Consider the following 25,954-nt stretch of genomic DNA (forward strand, 5'->3'; position numbering starts at 1 on the left):
TTGGAGCTGCATTGTGCACATATAGTAAGAGATGATATTTGCCCTGATGAATTTATAGTTTAAACAGGAAAGGAAAAGATAGTGTTGTTATTCCCATTTTAGAGATGATGAACTGTGAGACTTTCCAAGGTCACTCAGAACATCTGGAATTGAACATATATCTCCTGAGTCCCACTCCAATGTCAAACACAAGGCAATATTTCCTCTCTTTGTAATTTGCTGTACCCAAAGTCAAGGCTTCTTAGGAGTACAAGTCCTACTCATTTCATTTATCTTCTGAGACCTTATCCTGTGGGGCCGATCTAAATGAGGACTGAGTTAATTTTGTAATCATAAAGGAGTTGCTATCTCTTATGTGAGTTTCTTTGGATACAGGTGCCATTTCTACTTCCATACATTTTTCAGTGCTTCTTGCCTTTGAAGACAATTAAGTGGATTTTAGGACCATCCTATTTGTTATTAATACTATAAATTCTATTCTTTTTTTTTACTCTCCAATAGCTTTGGCTCTTAGACCACTTCTCAGCATCCAGGCACCTTTCTTGTTTGTTGTAGATGAAAGAAACAGGTTGACTGGAAGAAGAAGAATCAAGTACCTTTGGTTCTTCCTCTTTATAGTTGTATGGGAGTTCTGTTCACATTACTATTCAAAAACCACTGTTGAATTAAAAATTTAAGATGCCTCAACCGCTGAGTGAAATGAGGGGGATTGTGAAATTACTGCCTGGTTGGATCTAATCTTTTTGGCATGCTCATAAAAATGGATAACTCTCCCAGATAGCTTTCAAAATCATTACATACCAAAATAAAAGCCCTAGAATCGATTGATTTGGATTTCCACCATTTGTCCTTTATATATCCAAGCTGTGCTGCAGTGCTCTAAATATGGTTGTGTCTCCCACAAGCAGAAAAGAGCAGAATAATTTGATACCTAATACAGGCTCCTGCATTCAAAGATAAATTGTTCATTAAAAAGAGAAGATGCTGGTAACTCAGATATTCAAGCTAGCTAAACACTGAAAGATCAATTAAGGCTACTAGAGTCATAGATTCTTCCTTGGGAAGGAAAACTTACTGCTTCATTCCTTTGCAATTAGAGTAGGACCACCTTTGGAGGTCTTGATGCGGGTATCATACTATTTGCCTTTTGGGGGCTGGAAATGAATTTTTCCCTCACTGCCAGATTGACCTTCTCAGCAGCTCAGGAACCTGGTGGGTAGATTTATATTTTAAATTCATTTTGTTGCAACTTGGCATGTGCCCGGTAGAGGTAATCATTGGCATGTGCCTGGTAGAGGGACTCATTCAGCAGGGTTTCTGGTTCCCTGATAGACCAGAACTGAAAATGGATTAGAGATTAAATGGATCAAAGAAGGTAGAGAATGGGGTTGTGGCTCTTAATTTCTAGTACAGTGAAGAGACAACTCCTTTTCCCAAACCCCTTAACCCCTAGATGAGGGAAAGGCAATGGGATCCCAGCAACAATGCAGGGACCAAGTTCACAGAGTTGGGGGTGAGGAGAATGGCAGCCCTCCAGCAGGTGGAACAGATTACAAAGCAAGGATGACCTGCACTGGATGAATTATTTCCAGATGTGTTACTTAAAGTTGCAACCTACTTAAACTACATTCCTGGTGCCTTGTCTGTCTTCCGATATTGTCTGGGCAATATTACCAGGATCCACAGGAAAAAGTTTCACTGGGAATCCTTGCTACACACCTTCAGCAAAGGGGTAGCATACACTGTCTTTAGGGGACAGTTCCCTGGTGCTTGCTGATATGCAGGTGCTTAGGCCCATTTTCAAGACCGTAAGTACACCCAGAAACAGCTTTTGAGATTTCAGAGTGACTGGTAATGATACTGCCCCAGTTTCTTGCGCTCAAGAAGTGCTGGAGGCAGCATTATGGCTGCTTCCTGCACATGGGCATTGGGGTTGGAGAAGGGACTTTGCATTCACTCATCTCCATCTCCCAACCAACCTATGCTGGAGCAGCCATCGTTTGTTCAAAGTGCTTCTAAGACATTATTGGCTCATGTTGCCATCTCTTAAAAAAAGAATGTTATGTAGTTATGCTGGTGGGAAGTGGGATTGTTCCTTTTTGTGTTTAGGTCTGCTGGTTCACTTTTTGTTCTAAGGATTCCAGGCATATGTTTCTGGGTATCGCTGCTTGGTGTTCCATTGATGACAGCCACTGGTGGGAATGAAAATTTGCCACTGTTTAGTAGAGTCCTACTGAACTTACGTTTCTAGGATATATCCCAACATTGCTTTTTGAGGGGGACTATAATAGATTTTATAATCAGGATTCTCCAGTAGCTGTTAGGGGACATTATGCTGATGGAGATAATGTCTCTTGGATGATATGTGACACCAAGGTTTTTACCTCTGGGGTTCATTAGAGATCCCATGTACTACTCAAAAGAGTCAGAGATATTAACCCCTATGTCCTGCTCAAACTCCAGTGTGTGTAATTTCTAGAGTTTGTAGCAAATCTTTTTTCACCTGTTTTCAGGTTTTGGGGCCAACATGATAGTTAACATTTTAATCATGAGTTCTTGCTCAAAAAGAGCCAGGTTCATGTTTGTCAGAAAATTATTAGCATCTATCTTTCTTTCAATACAGATACAAATTTGGGCCAAATCCTGCAGTCCATACTCAGTCAAAACTTCCATAGCGATTATTATTTACTTTGACTACATATAGAGAATAGGCTTTGTCCCCATATGCATTATGTATGTGCCATATCATTTGTTACATGAAGAGTAATAAGCTTTGATTTTTGTGGTGGTTTTTGTTTTGGTTTTTTGGGGGGTAGGTAATACTCTGTGTTACCTGTGCAGTTTTTCTCTGAAAGCTTCCAACTTTGACAAAAAATAGCTTTGGGGAGCAAATCTGTACTCAGTAGAACATGTCTCAGTTTTTACAAAAAGACTGACAGGAAGGCAAATTAAAGTTTTATGGTATGAATTTATAATATGTGAGCCAGCTGCTACAGGAACACAGTCATTTATATATTTTCTGTCATTTTGTTTACGGTGCATTTCTCTATATATTCTTTATTTTAAATAAGATTTTATATTATGGTAATACTTCCTTCCAGGCAGTTTACCACTGTCAGGGGGAAGAAATCCTACACAACACTTTCTAAAAGGTCTGATGCCCTTCTATTGGTATTTTTTAAAGGAACACTGAAATTAAATGCTTTGGCTAAGATTTTTTATCTAAGAGAAAGAGGAAAGGCTTATTTTGAATCTCAGAACAAATGACATTGCAGATGATGTACCATTAACAATAGCTGCTGGAAGGATAGTCATAACCCAGATACTGTAGTTGTTGGCTTGTAACTATGGAATAAGAGAGTTTGGATGTAAGTGACCTGAAAAAAAAAATTGAGGCCCTTGCTAAACGAGTGACATCAGGGTTTTAGTTTAATGATATCGAACTCTGGAGCTTGCAGTCATGTTGTATAGTAATGGTATCAGATGAATACAAATTCAGGACAGTTTAAGACTTTTCTGTTGCAATACTGTCTCCAGTTCACTTAGTGGACAAAATACAGGAGTATATTTTATAGAAATTAGAATTAGAATGTCAGGATTTTTGAAAACATCCTATGTGCTTTAACACGTAAACGGTCTAAAGCACAGACATCCAGGATTTAACATGCATATTACTTTAGTTCATCATAATTTTAACACCTCAAGTATGCTTATATGGCCATGATGTAATACTTGGTCTGCCTGCAAATCCATCTGTTTATCTGGCCAAGCTTTTTACTGTAATATTACCACCCAGTGTAATAATACTGTCATTGTGGCTTTACTGGGATGGGATTTTATGAGCTCACATAGTTTTGGAGCAGCTAAATTTAAGAATTAATGGTAATAAATTAATATTCTGATCACTGGCTACCCCTTGTAATCATAGGGGCTGGAACTAGGAGTGTTGGGAGTGCTGCTGCACCCGCTGTCTTGAAGTGGTTTCCATCACACAGGGTTTACAGTTTGGTTCGATGGCTCTCAGCCCCCTCACTATACAAGTTGTTCCAGCACATTTGCTTTTAATTGTTTCTCAAGAGATATGGAATGGTCACATGGCTTTCATGATATGCCTTTATCCTGTCATTTATTTTGAAGTAGCAGAATAAAATAGAGTGCTTTTTCAGCATGCAGTAATTTTATATGGACCAGATTTACAGTATCTTTTTATTGCCTGTTGATATTTTCAGGTGTATATCGTGGGCCTAATTCTGCACTCACTGAAGTCAGTGGGAATTTTGCCATTGGCTCTATGGAAGTAACTTCAATGCTAATTGTTTTAAACAAGCATTGAGAGCGATTGTGTACCAATTCAGCAATGTGATTCAGTTTGATTTTAGGTCAGAGGCAGTCCTACAATGTAACCTCAAAAGCCAACCTCTCTTTCACTGTCTGGATTTTTTGGTCCACACATGTTCCATGTTTCTCAAAAGAAATTTTCTCAATGCAGCATGGCAAACTTATTTTAAAAGAAAATACATCCTTGCATGCATAATTTTAAAGCTTGATTCTTATCTCATTTACCTACCTGTAAAACAAGAATATCTCCACTGAAGTCAGTGGAGTTACACTCGTGGAAAACCAGTGTGAGATCGGAATTGGTCCTAGGGAATATTCAGAAAAGGTAAAGCTGCAAGACTGGACTCATTAATATTAAAGTAATTCCTCTAAGGTCTCTTAAATCTCACAGATATTTGCAGGTATTTTTTTAAAACTTCTCGGTGGTTAGTGTATTTTGATAATCCTTCGGTTTTTCATTGCTTTGCATAACTTGATTTTTAAAAAGTAATGGATAATTATATAAACATTTTCTAAAAAATAAAATAGGCTGTATTGCTGAGTTGATACAACAAAGTACTTGAGTACCTGTATAATATTAATTCTTGCAGAGCCTTCATGCTTAAGTATTGTTGAACTGGTGCCTTAGCTAGAAACTCTGGGAGAGGAACTTGTCTTATTATTAGAAGTATGCTAGATAGATTAATAATAACACTAATATTACAAAACTCTAAATCCATCTCAAGCTAAGTTTTTGTGTTGCTGACATCTGTTGTTTTGGCAGGGTGTTTTGATTTCAATCTGATTAAACCATATTTTAAAAAGTAATAAAGATCTATACGGTTTATATTCTACAGTATTGGTGTGGTTTTGGTGCAGGAGCATTATACATACTGCATTTAGTAGTCTGAATTCCACTGTCTCTAGAATTCCATACTGAAATAAAGCAGTGAAATGATGGATTATAATTTACTTCCAAGGGAGAATCAAATTTACTTATATGAGCCAAAATGTCAAATTTAATTAAAGGCTACAATGACAGAGCAGAGCATGTGCTGGATGAGTTCAGAGTACTTTTCAGATAACAAATGACTGACATGCATAAAAACAATAACCAAAATAACTGCTAAGGTTACGTTGCTTAAACCTGACTAAAAAATGTCAGGCCATATATGCCAAAAGATTCCCATGATATTACATTCTGTAAGATTTAAATGAAAAATCAAATAAAGCAAGAAGCTTTAATCTGCCCCCTGGAGTTCAGATTTATAGTCAAGATTTGTCTGCATGAGGGGAAAGAACATAAAAATGGCAATTAGGTTTGTTTGTTTGTATTTGCACATTCACTCTGTTCAGTGTAGTGAAATTGCAATGTTCAGTAACCATGTAACCTATTCACTGGAGTGGCTTTGCAATGTTCTGTGGCCAAAGTAAAGATGTAAGAAAACTTGCTCCATTCTATATTTAAATATTTGTCATCAAAACTGTCTGTGTTAGTGTATTTCAGAACAGGGTTCAACCTGTTCTGCATAATCCAAGTCTCTGTGTCAAATGTGCTATAAAGATGGAGGTGTGATGTTCGGGGTAAAGGTCAAGTTGATAGAATATGACAACCCTCTGAAGGAGAAATGATTGTCCCTAAGTATTCAGCATGAGCTTTTCTTTGCTCCCTGCAGGGCATCTGCACCACGACCACCGCATTTTTACACTTCTTCTTCTTAGCTTCGTTCTGTTGGGTTTTGACAGAAGCGTGGCAGTCGTACATGGCTGTTACTGGAAAAATTAGGACACGACTCATAAGGAAACGCTTTTTGTGCCTTGGATGGGGTAAGCCCATAAAAATCATATAGCCAGAATCATTAGAATTGAATGTTATGCATTTACACAATTGGGGGTGTTGGTATTTATTTCAATAATCCTGACAGGTGGTCAATAGCATAGTTACTAAACAGAAAACCAGTATAAGGAGATTTCCCTTTTTATTGGAAGCACCAATATAATTTCATGCTCTTGATTTGGCTCAAGATACAGTTGATGAATATTCCAATGTTATGGTGTAATGTTTATGATGCTGTAACATATATGCTTTAGTGTCATTTTAGTAGCTTTTCTGCAAAATAGTGTAAGACAGACAAAAGCCTCTCACTGAAAATCCACTGAATCTCTGTGTTATTTGTTCACTTTAAGCTATTTCAAATAGACTGGTAACTTAGCAACACGAAAGTGATGCATACTGGGCTAAAAATCTAGCTCTTCCCTTGTGCTTGGGGAAGAAACAAACGCTGCAACAGAGCTGTGCTTTGTTAAATGATTCATTCCATATCAAATTGATCATTTTAGATGAAAGTACTTCTCTCTCATCATTTCATGCCCAATAGAACAGCGGTATTTAGCTGAGCCTTAATGACAATTGCTGTTTTTTTCCAGGTTTACCAGCATTAGTAGTGGCAATATCAATAGGCTTTACCAAGACGAAAGGATATGGAACATCTCACTAGTAAGTCAGTCTGCAGTGATAAATCATGTTTTTGATTAACAAGGCTGCCATGCCCATTAGAGATTATACAACACAGTATAAGGGCCCATTGTGTGTCCCTTCATGGGCAGGACACTGCTGGAAGCCAAATGTCCCACACAAAGAGTGAAAAGAAAATCAGAGTCCAGTGTTAAACTCAGTCCTGTGAAACGCTGAGTACACTCAACTCCGAGTGAGCGCTGAGGACACCCGCATATCTCAGGAGGCGCTCAGTCCTTTGCAGGATCAAGGCCTTTGTTAGTAGCACTGTACTTGTCCTGCTGAGATTATTCACATGGGACTGGTTACTTCAGCTGCATATTTGTTTCCTGCTTCCTGCTTAGATGCTTGGTACTTTTTAAATGGGAGATTACTTAAATATTGATGGAAATAACCAATCGCTAATAAGGAGTAACCTTAAATGCAATGATATATAGGTGCTTGTATGCCTGACAGCTCCTCTCCAAACAACCACATGAACAAAACCAGCTTTCCAAATACTTGTGGAACTAAAAAACACGAAAGGACATGCATATGGACCAAGGGAATCAGGACCTGGATTTCAAAACATGTTTACAAAAACATGTTCCTGTTGATGGACCAATCTGGCATCAGATCTGAGGTGGGATACAGTCCTCCACTCTTCAGGTCTTTGGAAGCTGCCACAATTGGCCATTTCATCCCCAAGTCTGCAGACAAGGGAGGGAGGTGATTTCCACTCAACACAGGGCATCAGGAGCTGAGGAGCTGTCCCACTCTAGAACTCAACAATGATAGGTAGTGCCTCCTCAGCTTTAGCCCTGTGTAGCTAAAGCAATCCAGTAGGAATTCTGTCCTATCCCTCCTAGATTATCGTTGCTAAAATAACCTTGTGGGTTCTTTAGCTACCCTGTGTTAAGGAATCTAGTAGCACTGTTTGCCACTCCACAGTTACAAAGGTGCTGGCAGCAGGAACAAGACTTGTTGCCAGCTACTCCTAGACTGTAGGGTGCCATTTCCAGAAGACCTTTTCCAAACTGAAAGAGCAGTGAATGGAAACAGGGAAATTGGTCCTGGTCCCCACATGAAGATATCTACTGGTAAGAGGGAGGTCCTAGAACCAGTCAAGGGGAAAACTGATTTGGAGGGGGGATTAAGAAACACCTCTGAGAGGGGAGCTGGGGAAATAGCATCAGACCAGATCCATGGAACAATTGTGTGCCTGGGCTGATGGGAGTGGCGTGGTTAGAACTTGAATTCACCTTGATTTCAGGTGAACTTAGATTTCTTCCTGAATTTTTCACACAGCCCTAGTTATCAGCAACTTGTGTTATTTCTACTGCACATATGAAAAATATTTAATGCAAAACTCCATTATTCCAATGATGTTATTGTTGATATTTCAAAAGCAAGGTGTTTCCAAATTATGGTTAGCCTAGCACCTTGATCCACTTGCATATGTACAGCATGTTGAATTAATGTGCAGTTCACATAACTTTATGCATTAATTTTAACCCTTAAACAGCCACAGTTAAGATTGTAAAGGGGTTTCCATTATGGAAGCACAGGGAGCAGGCCCTGCTTGGAAGGTGTGCCAGATTAGCTAAGAGGTTCCTGGGACAGAGGAACAGTGAGCAATGGAGCACTTAATTTTTAGGAACCTTGCCAGCCAGTGGAATCCACAGCCCCAAGTTAGATGCATAGGCTCCTTCTACAATGCAGAGGGAGAGATAGGCACCTAAGACTGGGATCCACAAAAGCCAGCATATAGAGCAGGGAGCCACCTACATTTGCTAATAGGAAATGGTGAGGAGAGGAGTGGGTCCTAAGCTCCCCCTCTCAAAGGCACCTATCTCCACTGGGATTCTCAGCTCTGAACTCTCTCCTGGAGTAAGGTACTTAACCAATTTCTTGTAAAAATAATAATAACAAATTATGCCAGAAAAAATTGTGGTATTTAATTATTCATACACAGTGTAACAGTGTCAACAGGACACATTGCGGGAGACCTGCCCCAGAATATCCATCACCCAGCAGTTAGGGTCCTCTCCTAGGAGGGGGGAAACCCAAGTTAAATCCCTCTCCACATCAGGCAGCATGGGGAATTGAACTTTGGTCTTCCATATCCCATGTGAGTGCTCTAACCACTGGGCTAAAAGTTAGGGTGGGGGGTACTACTACTTTCTCCTTCAGCTGTTTTATATGACTTTATGTGAGCAGAGAGCATGCTTACCAGACTGGGCCCCACAAGCGAGACAGATAGGGGAACAACTAGTTTGAGGACTTGTGATTTAGGAGCATAGACCAAAGTGGCTGCACACATGCTCACTGCCAGAAATGTAGGTGCCATCAGGACTTTAACAGTGGAAATTTTGGTGCCTACGGGTTAAGCAGCTACAGGGCACTTAAATGTTGGACTTAGGCTCCTAAAGTGGCAGTTAGACACTTAAATCCTCTTGTCGATCTAGCCCTAGTCAGTCTGAAAGAGGGAGGAAAATAAAATCAATGAGACTTAAGAGGTCCCAAGTGCCATAGTTGCTCTTAAAACTAGGACTTAGACTCCTCAGTCAGTTAAGAGATTTTGAAAATTTTACCCTAAGGTTTAGGGTCTGATCCAAAGCCCACTGAAGTCAATGGAAACATTCCCAGAAAAGTCCGCTTTTGGATCACACCCTTACAGTGGCCACGTTACAGGTAAAATTGTGATTCCTTGCACAAAATCAAAATAAATGGGGGAGAGGGGCCTTGCAGGAGGTTGACACTAGGGGAGTTCTATTGGAATTCGTGTGTATGCTGGTCAGAAAATCCAGGGGGAAAATTCAAAACTTTTTAATGAAAACTTTGTATCCAACTTTCAATTATTCTATAAACCAGTAGAAAACCAGCAAAAAAAAAAAAACCTATTTTCAATGAAATTAAAAAATAGACCCAAGTCCATTAAAAAGTTACCATACAAAGGTATCTGAGATATTTTGTCATTGCTTTTTTGGTAGAGGGTAACTGCTGGCAAATATTGACATTTTAGATCAGTGTATCATATTAGCATCCAACACACTAATAGAGGTGGGTCCATGTGGCAAAGTTCAGCTCTGTTTTTGGTTACTGTGGGAAACAATTACATTTAATTTTTTTTTTTTGGCCTTTAAAATTTCAGCCATAACAGAACAGTAACATTAAGTTGTGTTTGTGTTTATTTGGTTTTCAAAAGAAAGGAAAAAACATAGGGGTAGAGGATAAGGACATCTTTATGTAAGTTAATTTGCATGTGAGATTCAAATAAATGCAGTTCCTTGCATCTCCTTATATGTATGTGCGATCACACACTCCAACAAACATGCATTTCTGTGAATGTGTAATCACTGGGGAAAAAAGCACAGCTGCATTTACTTCAGTAAGTGAAGCTCCTGATAGTCTTTATATATCTAAGCTTAGCACTGTAGTGTGTTAAATGTTTAGGACTCACTTCTGCAAGCCCTCTGAATCTGGAAACCTGCATGGAAGCACCATACAGAAAGGCCTTGTGGTATTGGACCTCTAGTGGGGCATAACACACAAGAGATGTACAATTTTCGTACATATAGTATTAGTTTTTTAATATTTTTAATATTTCAGAGACACCAATTGGTCCTTAGTCCTTACATGATGTATAATATCATTTTTAAAGTGCATATAATCCATAAGACCTTATCCTAGTATTAAATACCAAATTACACCAGTGAAGATTTATAGAGAACTATGGTTTTTAATCGAGTTTATTTGACCATGTCATATGCATTTGACCTTAATGAGCATTTAAGTATAAGATAAGTCTAACATTTTAAAAATAAAGAGGTTTTGAGTTCCCTGAGACAAAATAAATTTCTGAAGAATTTCTTAATAGGTAGAAATTATCTTTTTTGTCATTCACAGTTAACTCAAAAATGGCTAAATGAAATTTTACAAAACTTTACAGAAATATTTAACTGTGGACTCAGAATAAGCATAAGGAATTTCAGTGTAAGTGTAACTTGTTTGAAAAGTTGCAGACGCATGAAAATGGGGCCTAATAATGAAACTCATTTATCAACTGCGTATAGCACCATTACATTAACAGAGTAACTTCACTTCTTTTTCTATGCTTATAGAACTTTCCATGTAGGATTGAACACTATGTCAAGTGAATAGATATACTATATATGTTTTATTCACATCACACCTCCATGGTGTAAAAGATATTATTAATGTGTGTTAGTTCTTTTCCTCTAATGTTCTTTCCAGCTGCTGGCTGTCTCTCGAAGGAGGACTACTCTATGCGTTTGTTGGACCTGCGGCTGCTGTTGTCTTGGTAAACACTTAAATTATTTTTAGTATTTTCATTAGAAATGGTGGAATACTGTCTGAATTACAGAGTGGTTAGTTATGCAGTGGTATTAATTTTACTGCAGACATCCTGAGAACAATGGTCTAAGATTTCCTCAATGTTTTGAATATGCTGTTTTTCTGATTCAGTTTATTTTATTATGTATTTTACATCAACACTATATATGTCATCGTTTACACAAAGCCACGTGAACATCAAGTATAACCAAGGACATTTCTGTATGTGCTGCACAAATGTCTCATCATATATATATTGTTATTAGTGCATATATTTTTATACAGGTTTATATATTATATGTGTGTACTCTATACACCTTCAGAAAAAATTCTTTAGGAGCAACAACAGAATTTGGCAAGAGTTTATTACCAGGATGAGGTCAATGGGTGAAATCCTGGTCCCACTGGCAAAACTCCTATTCACTTCAATGAGGCCAGGATTCACCCAATGCTATTATCCATGAAAATATCTAACTGTTACTCTTTTCTTGAGGAGCCAATTAAAAGGGAGGGGAAATATATTTAAGGCTTAAATAATTATAAAAATAGGTTATAGTTTCTAATTATTTAGGAATTATCTATATTTCATTATATGCGAAGTAGGATGTGAAACGGTCTTCTGGAAAAGGGTTGTGATACAACTGAAAAATTATTGTTTTGCAAAAGATGCCTTGTTCATTTTACTCCTGAGCCACACAAAATAAAGCTGGGAAAGCATGATATGCTGATTGCTAACACAAGAATTTTGTTACAAGCATCACTGATTCTTATCAGTTGTATCCATGTAATGGTTGCTCTCTTAGGGAGAAGTTCAGTGGCAGCTTTGGTGGCCTGGTGCAAAGTACTGTGCCACTGTTGTTCAGGGATGGCAGGCAGGAAAGATGGAATCAGAGGCCAGATCTTCTGTGGCTACCGTCTTGGAAAAAAAAAAAATCATGATGGCCGGAAAATGTAACTTATTATGTATCAAACTTCCACAGCCCTGGAAATGTATCTAGGTATCTGAGAAATCCTATATTTGGATCGAATAATCCGAAGTTCTTCACAGATACACTGGTAATACAACATCTGTCAACTTTAGTTTAAATTTTCCATGATCAGCGTTTATTGATCCTGGACTGTTGACAGGAGGTTCTATATTGGTCAGTTCCAGATTATTACAAAGTCTTAGGTCTTGTCTACACTGCCGCTTAAATCGATGTAAGTTACGTCACTCAGGAGTGTGAAAAAGCCACCCCCGGACAGATGTAAGTTGCATCTACTTAAAGCGGTGCCTTCTGCCTCTCGTTGGGGTGGAGTGATTATGCTAATGGGACAGCGCTCTCCCTTGGGCATAGCACATCTTCACCAGACGCGCTGTGCAGCTGTTCTGAAGTACCATGGTAGCGTAGACTAGCCCTTAGATCAGAATGGGTTTGCTGTAAGGTTTGGTATGCATTTTGGAAAGAGCTGGATTTATGAAAATCCTGAATCATGCAGGCATATTGGGGATTTGCATGTAAACATACCTGTGCACGCACGCATATACTCTTTGAAAATTTGATCCAGAAAGTCCTTCTTCAGGCTCTGTATACTAATTTCAGGGGCCAAAGCCCTTCTTAGATATGGCTCTGGTACCTTACAAAATTATCCAGTGACCTGGTCCTATAGGATGTACACTTTACAAGAAGAGGCCAGTATGAATAGGGTAATTCACCTCACCAGCAGGAACATGCTAATCACTGATTCTCTTCCTCCCCTTGTAGCTGTAATGTATGAGGTAAGGTAAGAATTTAATTTTAGAAGCCCCCGTATCACCCACATGCATACAACCAGCCCTCACCCCTAACACTCTCTACTCCCCCATATACACACACAATGCTGACTGTAAATTTTCTAAGCATTGTGAATGTAAATTTGCCTCCTAGTTTTGCTATCTCTTGAAGTGCATTGACTCTAACCTCAACCCATTCACTGTACATTTATTTGCTATGAAACTGTTCCACCCAAAGAGCCACATCTTTGAATGATTGGTTTGTAACTAATAAATGCAGGAGGGAAATCCTTGATTTCTCAAACTCTTTAGTCAACAGAGCAAAATAAAGTAACATGCTTTGCTTATCTTGAAAGTCTTTTATCAATATAATACAATATTTCTTCCAAATTTCCTCATCTTATATTTTGCCATGTATCCTAAAACATGATACCCTGACAGAGAGCCAGCTGTTATCTACAAGTTGCAAGGGATGTAGGATAAAGTGAGAATTAGCCTAGGTCACCTGAATGTCACCAGCATTAATACTCGTTTTCAAACTGTCATGCTGAATTTCAATGCCACAAATAATCTCATCCTCCTAAACTGCTGTTCTCGGGCTTCTCTCATTACAATCTATAAATGAGGACAGACGGGACAACATTTGCTTAGTATCTCTGGTAAAACAATACCTCCCACCCTCTACATATTGTCACTCTAAGAGAAACATAGGCTAATCTGAACCAAGAAATACAGGTTTTGCTGAAGCCAAATGTTCCACAAATTAGAATGGTGAGTCCTCTTGACCAAATGATTTTATGACATCAAATAAAACTGCAGCCATTGGCAGTATTTGTCCCTCTTCTACACCAATGATGTTTAGGACCATCTTTTATTATCAGCTAATAATAATCTATTTCTGAAGCCAATTTGGTCATTGTGTAATAAATGCTGTAGTATCTTTCCCTAAATTCTGGTAATAATTTCAGCATGGAGTTTACAGTGTTTGGGTCTGATTCTCTTCTCCCTTAGAGCACTTTTAGACCAGTGTACCTCTATTGACTTCAGCTGAGTTAGTCCTGATTTGCATTGGCATAAATGAGAAGGAAATCTGTAGTTATCAGAGATATAGGCATATAGCTACAAAGATTACCTGGATGTTGATGTTTGCAGCTCCCGCAGAGTATGTCTCATCTTCATATAGAGTCAAGCCAGGAACCTTTTGTACAGCTCACAGTCCATGGCACAGTGAGGAAGCCAAGGATGTTTACAAAATGCCAATCATAATTTCCACATGGCACTGTATGTTCTCTGTACAATTGGCAAACTTTATTCAGAGATCTCTGACGTTCACAGACATGGTTTGCTCCCCCATTAGTTAGCAGGTATGGAGGGAGCTTTTTCATCTACCCATTTAGCTTTGAGTATACAAAAGAAAAATCTCATCTGAAAAATGAAAAAGCTCAAATAAATGGAACCTAAGAAAGGCCTAAAAGAGTAGGACCGTAGGAAGGGCATACTGGCAAATGATCAGTGTTTAATGTAGTTCTCAAAAGTCCATTTTAAGACATTTCTTAACTAAAAATTATTTTTAGCAGGTCCATTTAAAGGCTACATTAAAATCCTAGTATGATGCATACAATATGTATTGTTTCAGAGTAACAGCCATGTTAGTCTGTATTCGCAAAAAGAAAAGGAGTACTTGTGGCACCTTAGCGACTAACCAATTTGTTTGAGCATAAGCTTTCGTGAGCTACAGCTCACTTCATCGGATGCAGTGAGCTGTAGCTTACGAAAGCTTATGCTCAAATAAATTGGTTAGTCTCTAAGGTGCCACAAGTACTCCTTTTCTTTTTACAATATGTATTAAAGACCAAATACTGACTTTAGAACTACATGGCTGTTTGAGCCAAATATGCAGCTGGTACAAATTATTCTCTATTCATTTATGTATTGACACCAGTTGATACCAGCTAAGGATCTGGCCCATGAAAAAGGAAAGTGCAACCAAACAATCCTATATATAGCCAACCAAAATCACATTTTGGCATATGAGTAGGCTTGGAAGGATTAGATATTTGTCATTAAATATCAATTTCACTGTACACACACACACCGATGAATAAATATTTCCATATAGGCAGAGGAAAATGCTGCTTGAGAACTTATTAAAGTTTTATTTAAGACTATTTACTTTGTATGTTTTTGATGTGAGGATTTGACAATTTGCTTTTTAAGTTATAAAGCTTTAACTTTTTGACTCTCAAGGTCTACTGTCTACACACATACCAATTTCCCAACTGCAAAAATTTAAATGAGATAAAAACAAAATAAAAATAAACATTGCTATTATCCATAGAAATTATTTTTAAAAAAATCAAATTCTGCCAAGCCTACATATGAGGAAGACAATTATCAATTTGGAAAAACAAAACAAAACCAACAACCAGAAACCATAGATTCTGATTTTGCATGAGTGAGAACACCTTGCAGCAAAAAGGCATAGTTAGGACTCAAGAAAGCATGAAACCTAAAATAACCAGATAAGATTATCTTTGTTTTATTTGTTTGTTTGTACAGCAGCAAGTGTAATGGAGTTCTGATTCATGACTGGGGCTCCTAGATGCTATGGCAATACAAATAATACATAATCCATTTTAATCTTGTGCACAAAATTCAGATAAAATATTCTACCTCTAACATGGAATAGATTACATTGTTACAATTAAAGTTTACCTTTAATCGGTGTTTAGAGTCACAGCTGCCTACTTTCTTATTAACAGGCAGGCATATATATATGGCCAGATACAAGACATAATTCAGGCTTTAATTAATACAGTTGTTGATTTATATGTTTGTTCCACCTGTTAGAGGATATGCACGGGAAGCCAGAATTTAGCCTTAAAGTTAAGTACACTTTAAGTGTCCTGAGGCTAGTACAGTACATAATCTCTGACTAAATTCTTCAGAAATGTATTATGCAACCATCGTCTAAGTTCCATCATGTTGGCAAATGTAAAAGAGGCCATTTTCTGGAATAATGCATGTAGGCATTTTCCCTCACTGTTACTGAAAGGTCAACTGTTTGTTTCTACTTGACAGGTCAACATGGTGATTGGCATTTTGGTATTTAATAAACTTGTTTCCAGAGATGGGATCCTAGATAAAAAGCTCAAACACAGAGCGGGGTAAGCAACAATTGGGATATTTTATAGCATATTGCAAATGTATCATATATTTTCAATTACAGATATTCACCAAAAATGCATTTGATTGTGCTTTGAACTTTTTTCTCAATGTAACAATGTGTCTAACAGATTTCATTAATTGCAAAAGTTGCAGTTGCATTATCCTGAGGGAATGTGACTGAGCAAACTGAAAATAAAACACAAGTACAACAGTATTAAGTTAATAAGAATGAGGATTAAACAGTTACAAAACTGAGCAGGGATTTCATGGGAAAGGCATACATTTTTATTCCTGAAATTGGGAATATAGTTGTATAAAATGTGTGTACAGAAGAAACCAAATTTTCTTTCTTTCTTTCTTTCTTTCTTTCTTTCTTTCTTTCTTTCTTTCTTTCTTTCTTTCTTAGTGTATTATTCTACCTTTTATAGCAGTATAACCTCACTGAAGTCAATAGCATTGCATCTTTGCAATTAAGAGAAGAATTTGGCTCTGTGTTTGTATATACATGTGTACATGTGTTTGTGTTCTAGAATTAACATAACAGAATTTGAATGTAAATTACACATATTTCAAAAGCAAAAAAAAAATGTGTAAATAGAAACGTTCTCTGTGTATTTATATCCATGATTTCCTTTCATTAATATACTTATAATTTTACATTCAAATTCTGGGTTTCTAGTGATAAAAGAGGGAGGGTCTGCAGCTTAGCTCCTAATAAATGGTAGCAATAATTTTGCTATTGACTTCAGCAGGTACAGGTGGGTTTCATGGTCTGCTGCAGTGGATATGACTGCAGTCCACATAAAAGAGAAACATTTCACAAATGTGTCTTAGCTTTCTGAATGTATGTGTAAATGTCTTTTAATGCTTCATGTAATGAGAAACAATCAGCATTTTTTACTTCTCCACTTGTTGTAGTACTCTTTCTTCTGTATCATTTGTAGGTGACTACCCCAATATTGGCATTGCTAGCAATGATGAATCTCTATTTTACATGCATATATTACAGCTCTCTGTAAACTTTTCTTAAAACCTTACTTTGAATTATTTGATCATTCCTGTAATAGCATCATTCCTAATGTTCAATTAACTGATTAGATGCACATATTGATATCATATACACTTTGGTGTGCTTATGTTGTCATTTAGTGTTGGTTAAAACCCCCTGTGGTTTTCACTTCTTAGCGCACTGTTTCAAAAACAACCACCACCATCACCAAAACCTCTTTTGTTCGCTTTTCTTTTTTTCTTCTCCTTCTTATTAGAAAATAATAATTTCTCAATTCTACCCTTGTCTACAATGTTCCATCTGCCTTCTTAACTGTTGTAATATATTCTTCATGTTCTGATTAAATGTGCCGTATTATAAAATCAGCCACAATATTTCAGCATCAGTGAGAACTTTTTCAATAGTTATACTCAAGAAGTTTTGACCCTATAAATCTATTCATCATTTTTCTGTGTAATATTTAAAGGATAGGAGAGATCATGTTTAACTGCAGAATAGCTTTCTAGCTATCAGCTATATGCAATTTAAATCTTGTTACTTATAGTATAGTTTTCTGATTTACCAAATACTTTGCTTTCTGAAAGTTTGTATCTCAGTAAAACGAATGTTATTTTTAAAGCTAAATTGGCCAAAGAACTAGAAAATACGCTGTCAGAAATAATCCTGCATTGCCATGGGGATGGACTAGGAACTAGATGCCTTAATAAGGATGGAAACAATCTATCTTCAGCACTGTTTGATTAAGTGGTGCAGACCCAGATTCTTGAGTCATTTTCTGGGGCAGTGGAAATTCTGTAGCGCCCACTTCCCACCCCCATCAAAGGAGGATGGTCACTCATTACTCAAGTATTTATTGTTTGACCAGTTTGACCAATGTACATGGCAGAGGGGCATTGCTGGCACATGATGGCATATATCACATTGGTAGATGTGCAGGTGAACGAGCCTCTGATAGTGTAGCTGATGTGATTAGGCCCTGTGATGATGTCCCCTGAATAGATATGTGGGCACAGTTGGCAACGGGCTTTGTTGCAAGGATAGGTTCCTGGGTTAGTGGTTCTGTTGTGTGGTGTGTGGTTGCTGGTGAGTATTTGCTTCAGGTTGGGGGGCTGTCTGTAGGCAAGGACTGGCCTGTTTCCCAAGATTTGTGAGAGTGATGGGTCATCCTTCAGGATAGGTTGTAGATCCTTGATAATGCGTTGGAGAGGTTTTAGTTGAGGGCTGAAGGTGACGGCTAGTGGCGTTCTGTTATTTTCTTTGTTGGGCCTGTCCTGTAGTAGGTGACTTCTGGGTACTCTTCTGGCTCTGTCAATCTGTTTCTTCACTTCAGCAGGTGGGTATTGTAGTTGTAAGAATGCTTGATAGAGATCTTGGAGGTGTTTGTCTCTGTCTGAGGGGTTGGAGCAAATGCGGTTGTATCGTAGAGCTTGGCTGTAGACAATGGATCGTGTGGTGTGGTCTGGGTGAAAGCTGGAGGCATGTAGGTAGGAATAGCAGTCAGTAGGTTTCCGGTATAGGGTGGTGTTTATGTGACCATCACTTATTAGCACTGTAATGTCCAGGAAGTGGATCTCTTGTGTGGACTGGTCCAGGCTGAGGTTGATGGTGGGATGGAAATTGTTGAAATCATGGTGGAATTCCTCAAGGGCTTCTTTTCCATGGGTCCAGATGATGAAGATGTCATCAATATAGCGCAAGTAGAGTAGGGGCATTAGGGGACGAGAGCTGAGGAAGTGTTGTTCTAAGTCAGCCATAAAAGTGTTGGCATACTGTGGGGCCATGCGGGTACCCATAGCAGTGCTGCTGATTTGAAGGTCTACATTGTCCCCAAATGTGAAATAGTTATGGGTGAGGACAAAGTCACAAAGTTCAGCCACCAGGTTTGCCATAACATTATCAGGGATAGTGTTCCTGATGGCTTGTAGTCCATCTTTGTGTGGAATGTTGGTGTAGAGGGCTTCTACATCCATAGTGGCCAGGGTGGTGTTTTCAGGAAGATCACCGATGGATTGTAGTTTCCTCAGGAAGTCAGTGGTGTCTCGAAGATAGCTGGGAGTGCTGGTAGCGTAGGGTCTGAGGAGGGAGTCTACATAGCCAGACAGTCCTGCTGTCAGGGTGCCAATGCCTGAGATGATGGGGCGTCCAGGATTTCCAGGTTTATGGATCTTGGGTAGCAGATAGAATACCCCAGGTCGAGGTTCCAGGGGTGTGTCTGTGCGGATTTGTTCTTGTGCTTTTTCAGGGAGTTTCTTGAGCAAATGCTGTAGTTTCTTTTGGTAACCCTCAGTGGGATCAGAGGGTAATGGCTTGTACAAAGTGGTGTTGGAGAGCTGCCGAGCAGCCTCTTGTTCATATTCCGACGTATTCATGATGACAACAGCACGTCCTTTGTCAGCCTTTTTGATTATGATATCAGAGTTGTTTCTGAGGCTGTGAATGGCATTGTGTTCTGCACGACTGAGATTATGGGGCAAGTGATGCTGCTTTTCCACAATTTCAGCCCGTGCACGTCGGCTGTGCCCACATATCTATTCAGGGAACACCACCATAGGGCCTAATCACATCAGCCACACTATCAGAGGCTCGTTCATCTGCACATCTACTAATGTGATATATGCCATCATGTGCCAGCAATGCCCCTCTGCCATGTACATTGGGCAAACTGGACAGTATCTCCGTAAAAGAATAAATGGACACAGATCAGATGTCAAGAATTATAACATTCAAAAACCAGTCGGAGAACACTTCAATCTCTCTGGTCACTCGATTTCTGATCTCAAAGTGACTATCCTTCAACAAAAAAACTTTGAAAACAGACTCCAACGAGAGACTGCTGAATTGGAATTAATTTGCAAATTGGATACAATTAACTTAGGCTTGAATAGAGACTGGGAGTGGTTGAGTCATTATACTAAGTGAAACTATTTCCCTTGTTTATTCCTACACCCCCCCCCCCCCCCACCCCCGTTCCTCAGACGTTCTTGTTAACTCCTGGAAATGTGCTGGAAATGGCCCACCTTGATTATCACTTCAAAAGGTTTTCTCTCCCCCCACCCCACTCTCCTGCTGGTAATAGCTCATCTTAAGTGATCACTCTCCTTACAATGTATATTTTTTCATGGTCTGTGTGTATATATAAAATCTCCTCACTGTACTTTCCACTTTATGCATCCGATGAAGTGAGCTGTAGCTCACGAAAGCTTATGCTCACATAAATTGGTTAGTCTCTAAGGTGCCACAATTATAAAAGAGCTATTTGACAATACTTATCATAAGTTAGGTGAAAGACATTCCATTCTTTTGTAATATATACACAGATATTCTGAAGTTATGTGCGGGATGATTTTGGCCCTATAAATCTATAGATCTGTTCTGCATATTGCAATAATAATGAGACTTTTCATACGAGTAAGTGCTGCAGCATCAAGACTTAATTCTTTCTGTCTCCACCAACTATTGGCTATACCCTTAGATAGTGAAAATCACCTCGCTGCACTGATTTCATTTTACACCAGCTGAGGATCTGGCCCTTTATTTCTGTGCATTATGTATAGAAATAAAAGCAAACTTTTAGCTTTGGCGGTAAATGGGAGGGCGAAGAGTGAGAGTTGAAATGTTGAGAAATATTTTTCCCATATGTTGCTTTTCTTCATTACATGTAGGAGCCTTTTTTTGGTTTTTTTGGTTGGTTGGTTTGGTTTGGTTGTTGTTTTTTTCCAGTTATCAATGGGTAAAAAAACCTTTCCCTGTATTGTCTTATGTTTCTTGATATGATATGAAAATCACTGGTTCTGGTGGCAGGTGGGAAATAGGATAGCAAAGAAGTTGTTTATTTAATCAAAACTTCCAAATTTGAATCCATGTTGTACACAGACGAAGAAAATTCTAATACCAGGTTTTACTTTTTAACTGTGATGAGTTTTGTAATACAGTTGTCTGGACAAAATGCTTTAAACTTAATGCTTGTGTACTGTGTTTTATTAAAATGGAATAACATATCACCCCTTTTTAGTCCCAAATAATATTTATTTTCATCAAATTCCATACATTTCAACCCCTATATTCAGACCTTTATACAATGGGAACAAGAACTGCTAGGCAAAGTGCTGTCTCCAGATTTTAGCCAGCACACTCAAATTACTATACCAAGGCATTTGCTTACTGACTGTACAGTAAGTCCATCTTGACTGAATGACCTGAGCATGTTTTGGAAATCTCTTCCTTTATTAATGTTCATATAATAATCAATATTTTGTACTCCACATTTATATGACCTGTACTCATTCTTGAGGAAGTGAACATGGATGCATTAGTTTTGTAAATGGTCTGAATAGAGGGATTTCACAGTGTGTGTCTACACTAGCACGTGCTTATGTTTACCTCCATGTATTGAGCAACTTTGATCTCTGGACATTGGGGCCTTTTTTAGCTTAAATGGAAGAAATAGAGCCTGCATGAAATTAAGCCCCATAGTATTAATAGTTAAAGTTAATAATGTATAGTATCAATACACTTTTGCAACAATCTAGCGCATTCATCCTGAATAAGTCTATTTACTTTTTCTGCATGACGTCATATTTAAAAGCTAAATTTCAGTAGCAACGTTTTTCAGTGAAAATTCAATATTTTGTTCTTTTTGTGGGTGTTCTGTTTGTTTGCAGTCAGATGAGTGAGCCTCATAGCGGTTTGACGCTCAAATGTGCCAAGTGTGGAGTAGTTTCAACAACAGCTTTGTCAGCCACCACCGCCAGTAATGCCATGTTAGTCCTAATCATTTACATCTTCTTGTTACAAATCTTATACAGTGCATGTGAGAAAATACTTTGATGATGAAAATTGTGTTTGCTAATACTGTATTAGAGCACTGAACGTATTTAAATATTCTTGTTAAAATTGGCAACTGTTTATTAACTGAATAGGGGATACTCTTTAGAACATAAAGTACAACGCTTTTTATATATTTGTCTGTGGTTTTCAAATTAACTAATAAGTTGCCATCCTAAAAGATGGTTTTTTTAGAAGCGGGTTTTTATTTATCTACTTGCAGTTATATAATGTTGTTTTCTCTCTCTCTCTCTCTCTCTCAATAGGGCATCCCTTTGGAGTTCCTGTGTTGTGTTGCCTCTTCTGGCTCTGACGTGGATGTCGGCAGTTCTGGCCATGACAGACAAAAGATCAATATTATTTCAGATACTCTTCGCAGTATTTGATTCATTGCAAGGCTTTGTTATTGTCATGGTCCACTGCATTCTCCGAAGAGAGGTGAGGAATAATTTCTCGATCGCTAAAGTGCTGTGTTTCTCACATACTACTTAATATTATATACAATATATACTTTCAGAAATTCTCTTATTGGTATAAAGAAAAAAGGAAATTTTTGAGATGAGATTTAAAGAGGGGCAAGTGAATAAGGATCTCAAACTGTTCTAGGCAGATGATGAGGCAGCAGAAGAAAGAGAACTGCCCCCAAATGTAGAAACTCAGTGGACAGGGACAGATAGGAAGTTGAGAGTGAATAAAGGAATGAACAAGATGGAGAGTAGATGGACGTGAGGTTGAAGGAAGATTGTTTATTTTCAGATGCAAAATGCAGCACAGTTAATTTCAGTGGGAAAATGGGCCCACTTAATTAGAGATCACCTTTAAATTGGGCCAAATAGGTCTTGTTTATTTCTAACTTTTATTCATCTTTGAAATTATGATTATACACAATAAGTGAAGACCTAAGACTCCTTTTCCAAAGGAACAGATTCTGTGAGTTTTTCACTTGTAGAAAGACTGATCAAATATAAAATTGCTTTCATTTACACTATTCCATCTTAAACAGAAAACTGTTGAAAATGTACAAAAATGTAGGAGATAGGCGTGGTCGTTTAATGAACAAGCCTTTCAACTCTATATCGGTTCATATCTTGTTAGCTCACAGTGAGTGTGGTCCTTTCAATTTATGTAGGTTACGTTGTTTATCTACATCACTAAACCATACCACATGTGTACCACTATTCACAGTGATTGGCAGTATCTATTCAAGGGAGCTGCAGGGCTGGAATAACAGGGTGTTTCAGGTCACATTTAAGGTTTATTGGCCATGCTGAGTGAGGAGGCTTGCAAGTGTCTCTTCTCTCCATCATTCACTGTCCTAAGAACTCACGTTCACTATATTCATCCAAAACAGCATGCAGGGTAGTGACCCAATCTATTTCAGTCTCTCTGTGGTATTCTAATCTGCATGAATATTGTATTCTACCCAGTGTGTGGGGGTGGGGGGATCACCTTGTGAGCCACTAAGTCATTTTGATTATTTCACTAGAGACAGCCAGGAGTCTGAAAATGGAGGGAGTAAGGGCTATGGCTTAAAACGAGAGTTCCTGGGTTCTAAAAACTGAACTAATATGCCTTGCTCTATTCCTGACTTGCAGTGTGACCTTGGACAAGTCCCTGTGCCGCATTTTACCCATCTGTAAAAAGGATAACAATACCAACAGTAGCCCACAGAGGTGTTGGGAGGCAAAATTATTTAATGTTTGTAAAACAGCATGAAATCTTTATATAAAAGGCACTATATATAAAGTGGAATTTAAAAAAAATGTTTATATTATTGTTATTACTTATCACCCACAAGGCTTCCTGTTCCCTCCACATTTTGTATACCTTTCTAATATTGGGTGGGCAGGTACTTGCAGAATTGGAAGCCACCAAATCATACATTTTTACAGTGAAATGATAAAAGACTACAACTATTTATACCTCATTCCTTCGGCCAATAAAAAGTGATGGCAGTTTTATGTAGAACTATCAGCTGAATCCCTTCTTCCTCAAGTGCTCACACACAGAATCTTCTTTCCCCCACTTTGTTATCCTAACACTCATCCAAATTTAAGAGCTGGAGCAAAAATTGAGGAACTAATTAATCGGGGTTTTTTTCCAAATGGGAAAGGGATCAAAGAGATGATACACTACTAAAGCAATTTTCTTTCATAACATTAGTTAATTGTCATGGGATACAAGGCACTGATGCAGGAAGCCTTCTCATACCACTTAAGTACCCACATTTTAAAAATGCCTAAATTCTACCTGTATAATATGCGCACACATTCTCAGGCAAGTAATTGCAAAAGGACATATGCATTTGCTTATTACACAAATGGAGTATGTGCATTCATGTATCCATTTATCTCACAGAACACATATTTGTATAATCCACTGATTGGCGTGTGTTATGTCCCCCTCTGTGCCCAGTCCTTAGAGGATATGAGTCTATAACAGTTTTCAGCTAAAGAGTTCTTTAGTTCAAGCTGTGGGAACTCACACCTTTAGCTCTGGAGAGCCTTGATTCCATCAAGGTGATGTAAGCTATTTAAGTGAGGACTCATGTGTGATTCAAAGTAGTGTGGGCCACAGAACCTCTGGATGAACTTCCTCTGTTCAGAGATAGGATGTAACCACTGCTCAGGGTGTGTTATGTCCCACTCTGTACCTATTGCCTTGAGGACTTCAAGAATCTGGTTCTTTAGTCAGGCTATACATCCTCATGCTTTTAGCTCTAGAGTTTCACAGTTCAATCCCTGGTGACAGCTAAGATAGCAGTTATCACATGTGCACATTTTCAAGGAGCAATTTAGTCGTTAAATTGTTTAGAATACATTTTACTTGAAATTGTAGTACATTGCTTTACGTAGTCCAAAGAGGACATTTCTCTCTACCCATACATGACATTGAAATCTGACCAATGTGTTTGTCGTTCTTGATGATGAATGCCATACAGATAATGAAGCCATCTCATTATATCTTGCATATGATTCATCTAATATTTACAATATGTCAGTGTAAGCAAAATATTAATTCGGACTGTCAAATAACATACCACAAATAATACATCATAGAAAAATTCAAACAAAGAAAAGGTCAGACCTGCTTTACGATGCCCTTACTATTGTTTTATTCCAGAAATGATGCATTCTTGTTCATGTAAATATATAAAATCTTTGTTCTCATTATACCTGATGTATTGGTTTGGACATAAACATTGGAAATTTAAGAACGTGTGTGTATCTACACTCTCTTTCCATCCAAAACCCACTGGTCTGTCATGTCGGTATTTTTGTCTGAAAGTGAGCTGTTTAAGAGGCTGCGTGGTTGTTCAATAGGGCACTAGATTGGGACTCTAGAGACCTGGCTTCTGTTCCCAATCTTCTGTGTGACTTTAGGAGGGTCACTTCATATCCCTCTGCCTCAGTTCCCAATCTGTAAAATTAGGATAATGATATTTTCCTCTCCTTCATGCTTTGAGGCCTATGGATGAAAAATGTCATAGAAGAGCTAAGTATCATTATTTTTAACTTGAAGACTAATGGGGATATTCCCACCCTATCATATCACTATTCATTCTTGTCTTCTTGCTGTTAAAGTACCTAATGAGACATAGAGGGAATGTGGTGCGAGTGTATCTGTCATAAAACAGAGAATGATAGAAAAGCCTAGTGCTAATAGACTTCCATACCAGAATACCAGAACAGTATTCCTGGCATGCTTAAACACAGCCTCTTCTGAAGCTAATTTGAGTCACGCTGAACAACTCCAAAGGCTGGTGGTGATGGGAGGAACCCATGTGTATTTTCTGCTTTTTCCCTGCTCCTACTGATTGAAATGCATTTGGATTAAATACATGTTTAGAGTCTAAATCTCAACCCACATTTCTATATTGCAAGAGAAAAAAGGTGCATGACTAGGGAGAGAGGGTAAGTTATAAGAGTCTTGAATTGGTTACTGTTGCTAGGGAAACCACTTCCTTGGTTCGTGCACATTCATCACATCTGTCTCTCTTAGTCTGCCTGGCTCTAAAACAATCTTACAGCCT

At 38.2% G+C, this 25,954-nt stretch overlaps 1 protein-coding gene across 9 annotated transcripts in view; it reads left to right on the plus strand.

Moving 5' to 3' along the window:
* The window catches only part of ADGRB3 (adhesion G protein-coupled receptor B3), a 616,055-nt gene that overhangs the window by 557,184 nt on the left and 32,917 nt on the right, over window positions 1–25,954 (plus strand). For 6 of the 9 annotated variants that reach the window (XM_043542447.1, XM_043542448.1, XM_043542446.1 and 3 more), the window contains 6 exons: window positions 5,994–6,144; window positions 6,745–6,814; window positions 11,069–11,135; window positions 16,002–16,087; window positions 21,759–21,857; window positions 22,188–22,359. In XM_043542447.1, coding sequence (XP_043398382.1) covers window positions 5,994–6,144; window positions 6,745–6,814; window positions 11,069–11,135; window positions 16,002–16,087; window positions 21,759–21,857; window positions 22,188–22,359 — 645 coding nt within the window. The remainder of the gene's footprint in view (window positions 1–5,993; window positions 6,145–6,744; window positions 6,815–11,068; window positions 11,136–16,001; window positions 16,088–21,758; window positions 21,858–22,187; window positions 22,360–25,954) is intronic. The other 3 variants (XM_043542449.1, XM_043542451.1, XM_037894276.2) reach the window with 1 other exon arrangement.

Source organism: Chelonia mydas, chromosome 3, assembly GCF_015237465.2.
Source record: "Chelonia mydas isolate rCheMyd1 chromosome 3, rCheMyd1.pri.v2, whole genome shotgun sequence".
Lineage (NCBI taxonomy): Eukaryota > Metazoa > Chordata > Testudines > Cheloniidae > Chelonia > Chelonia mydas.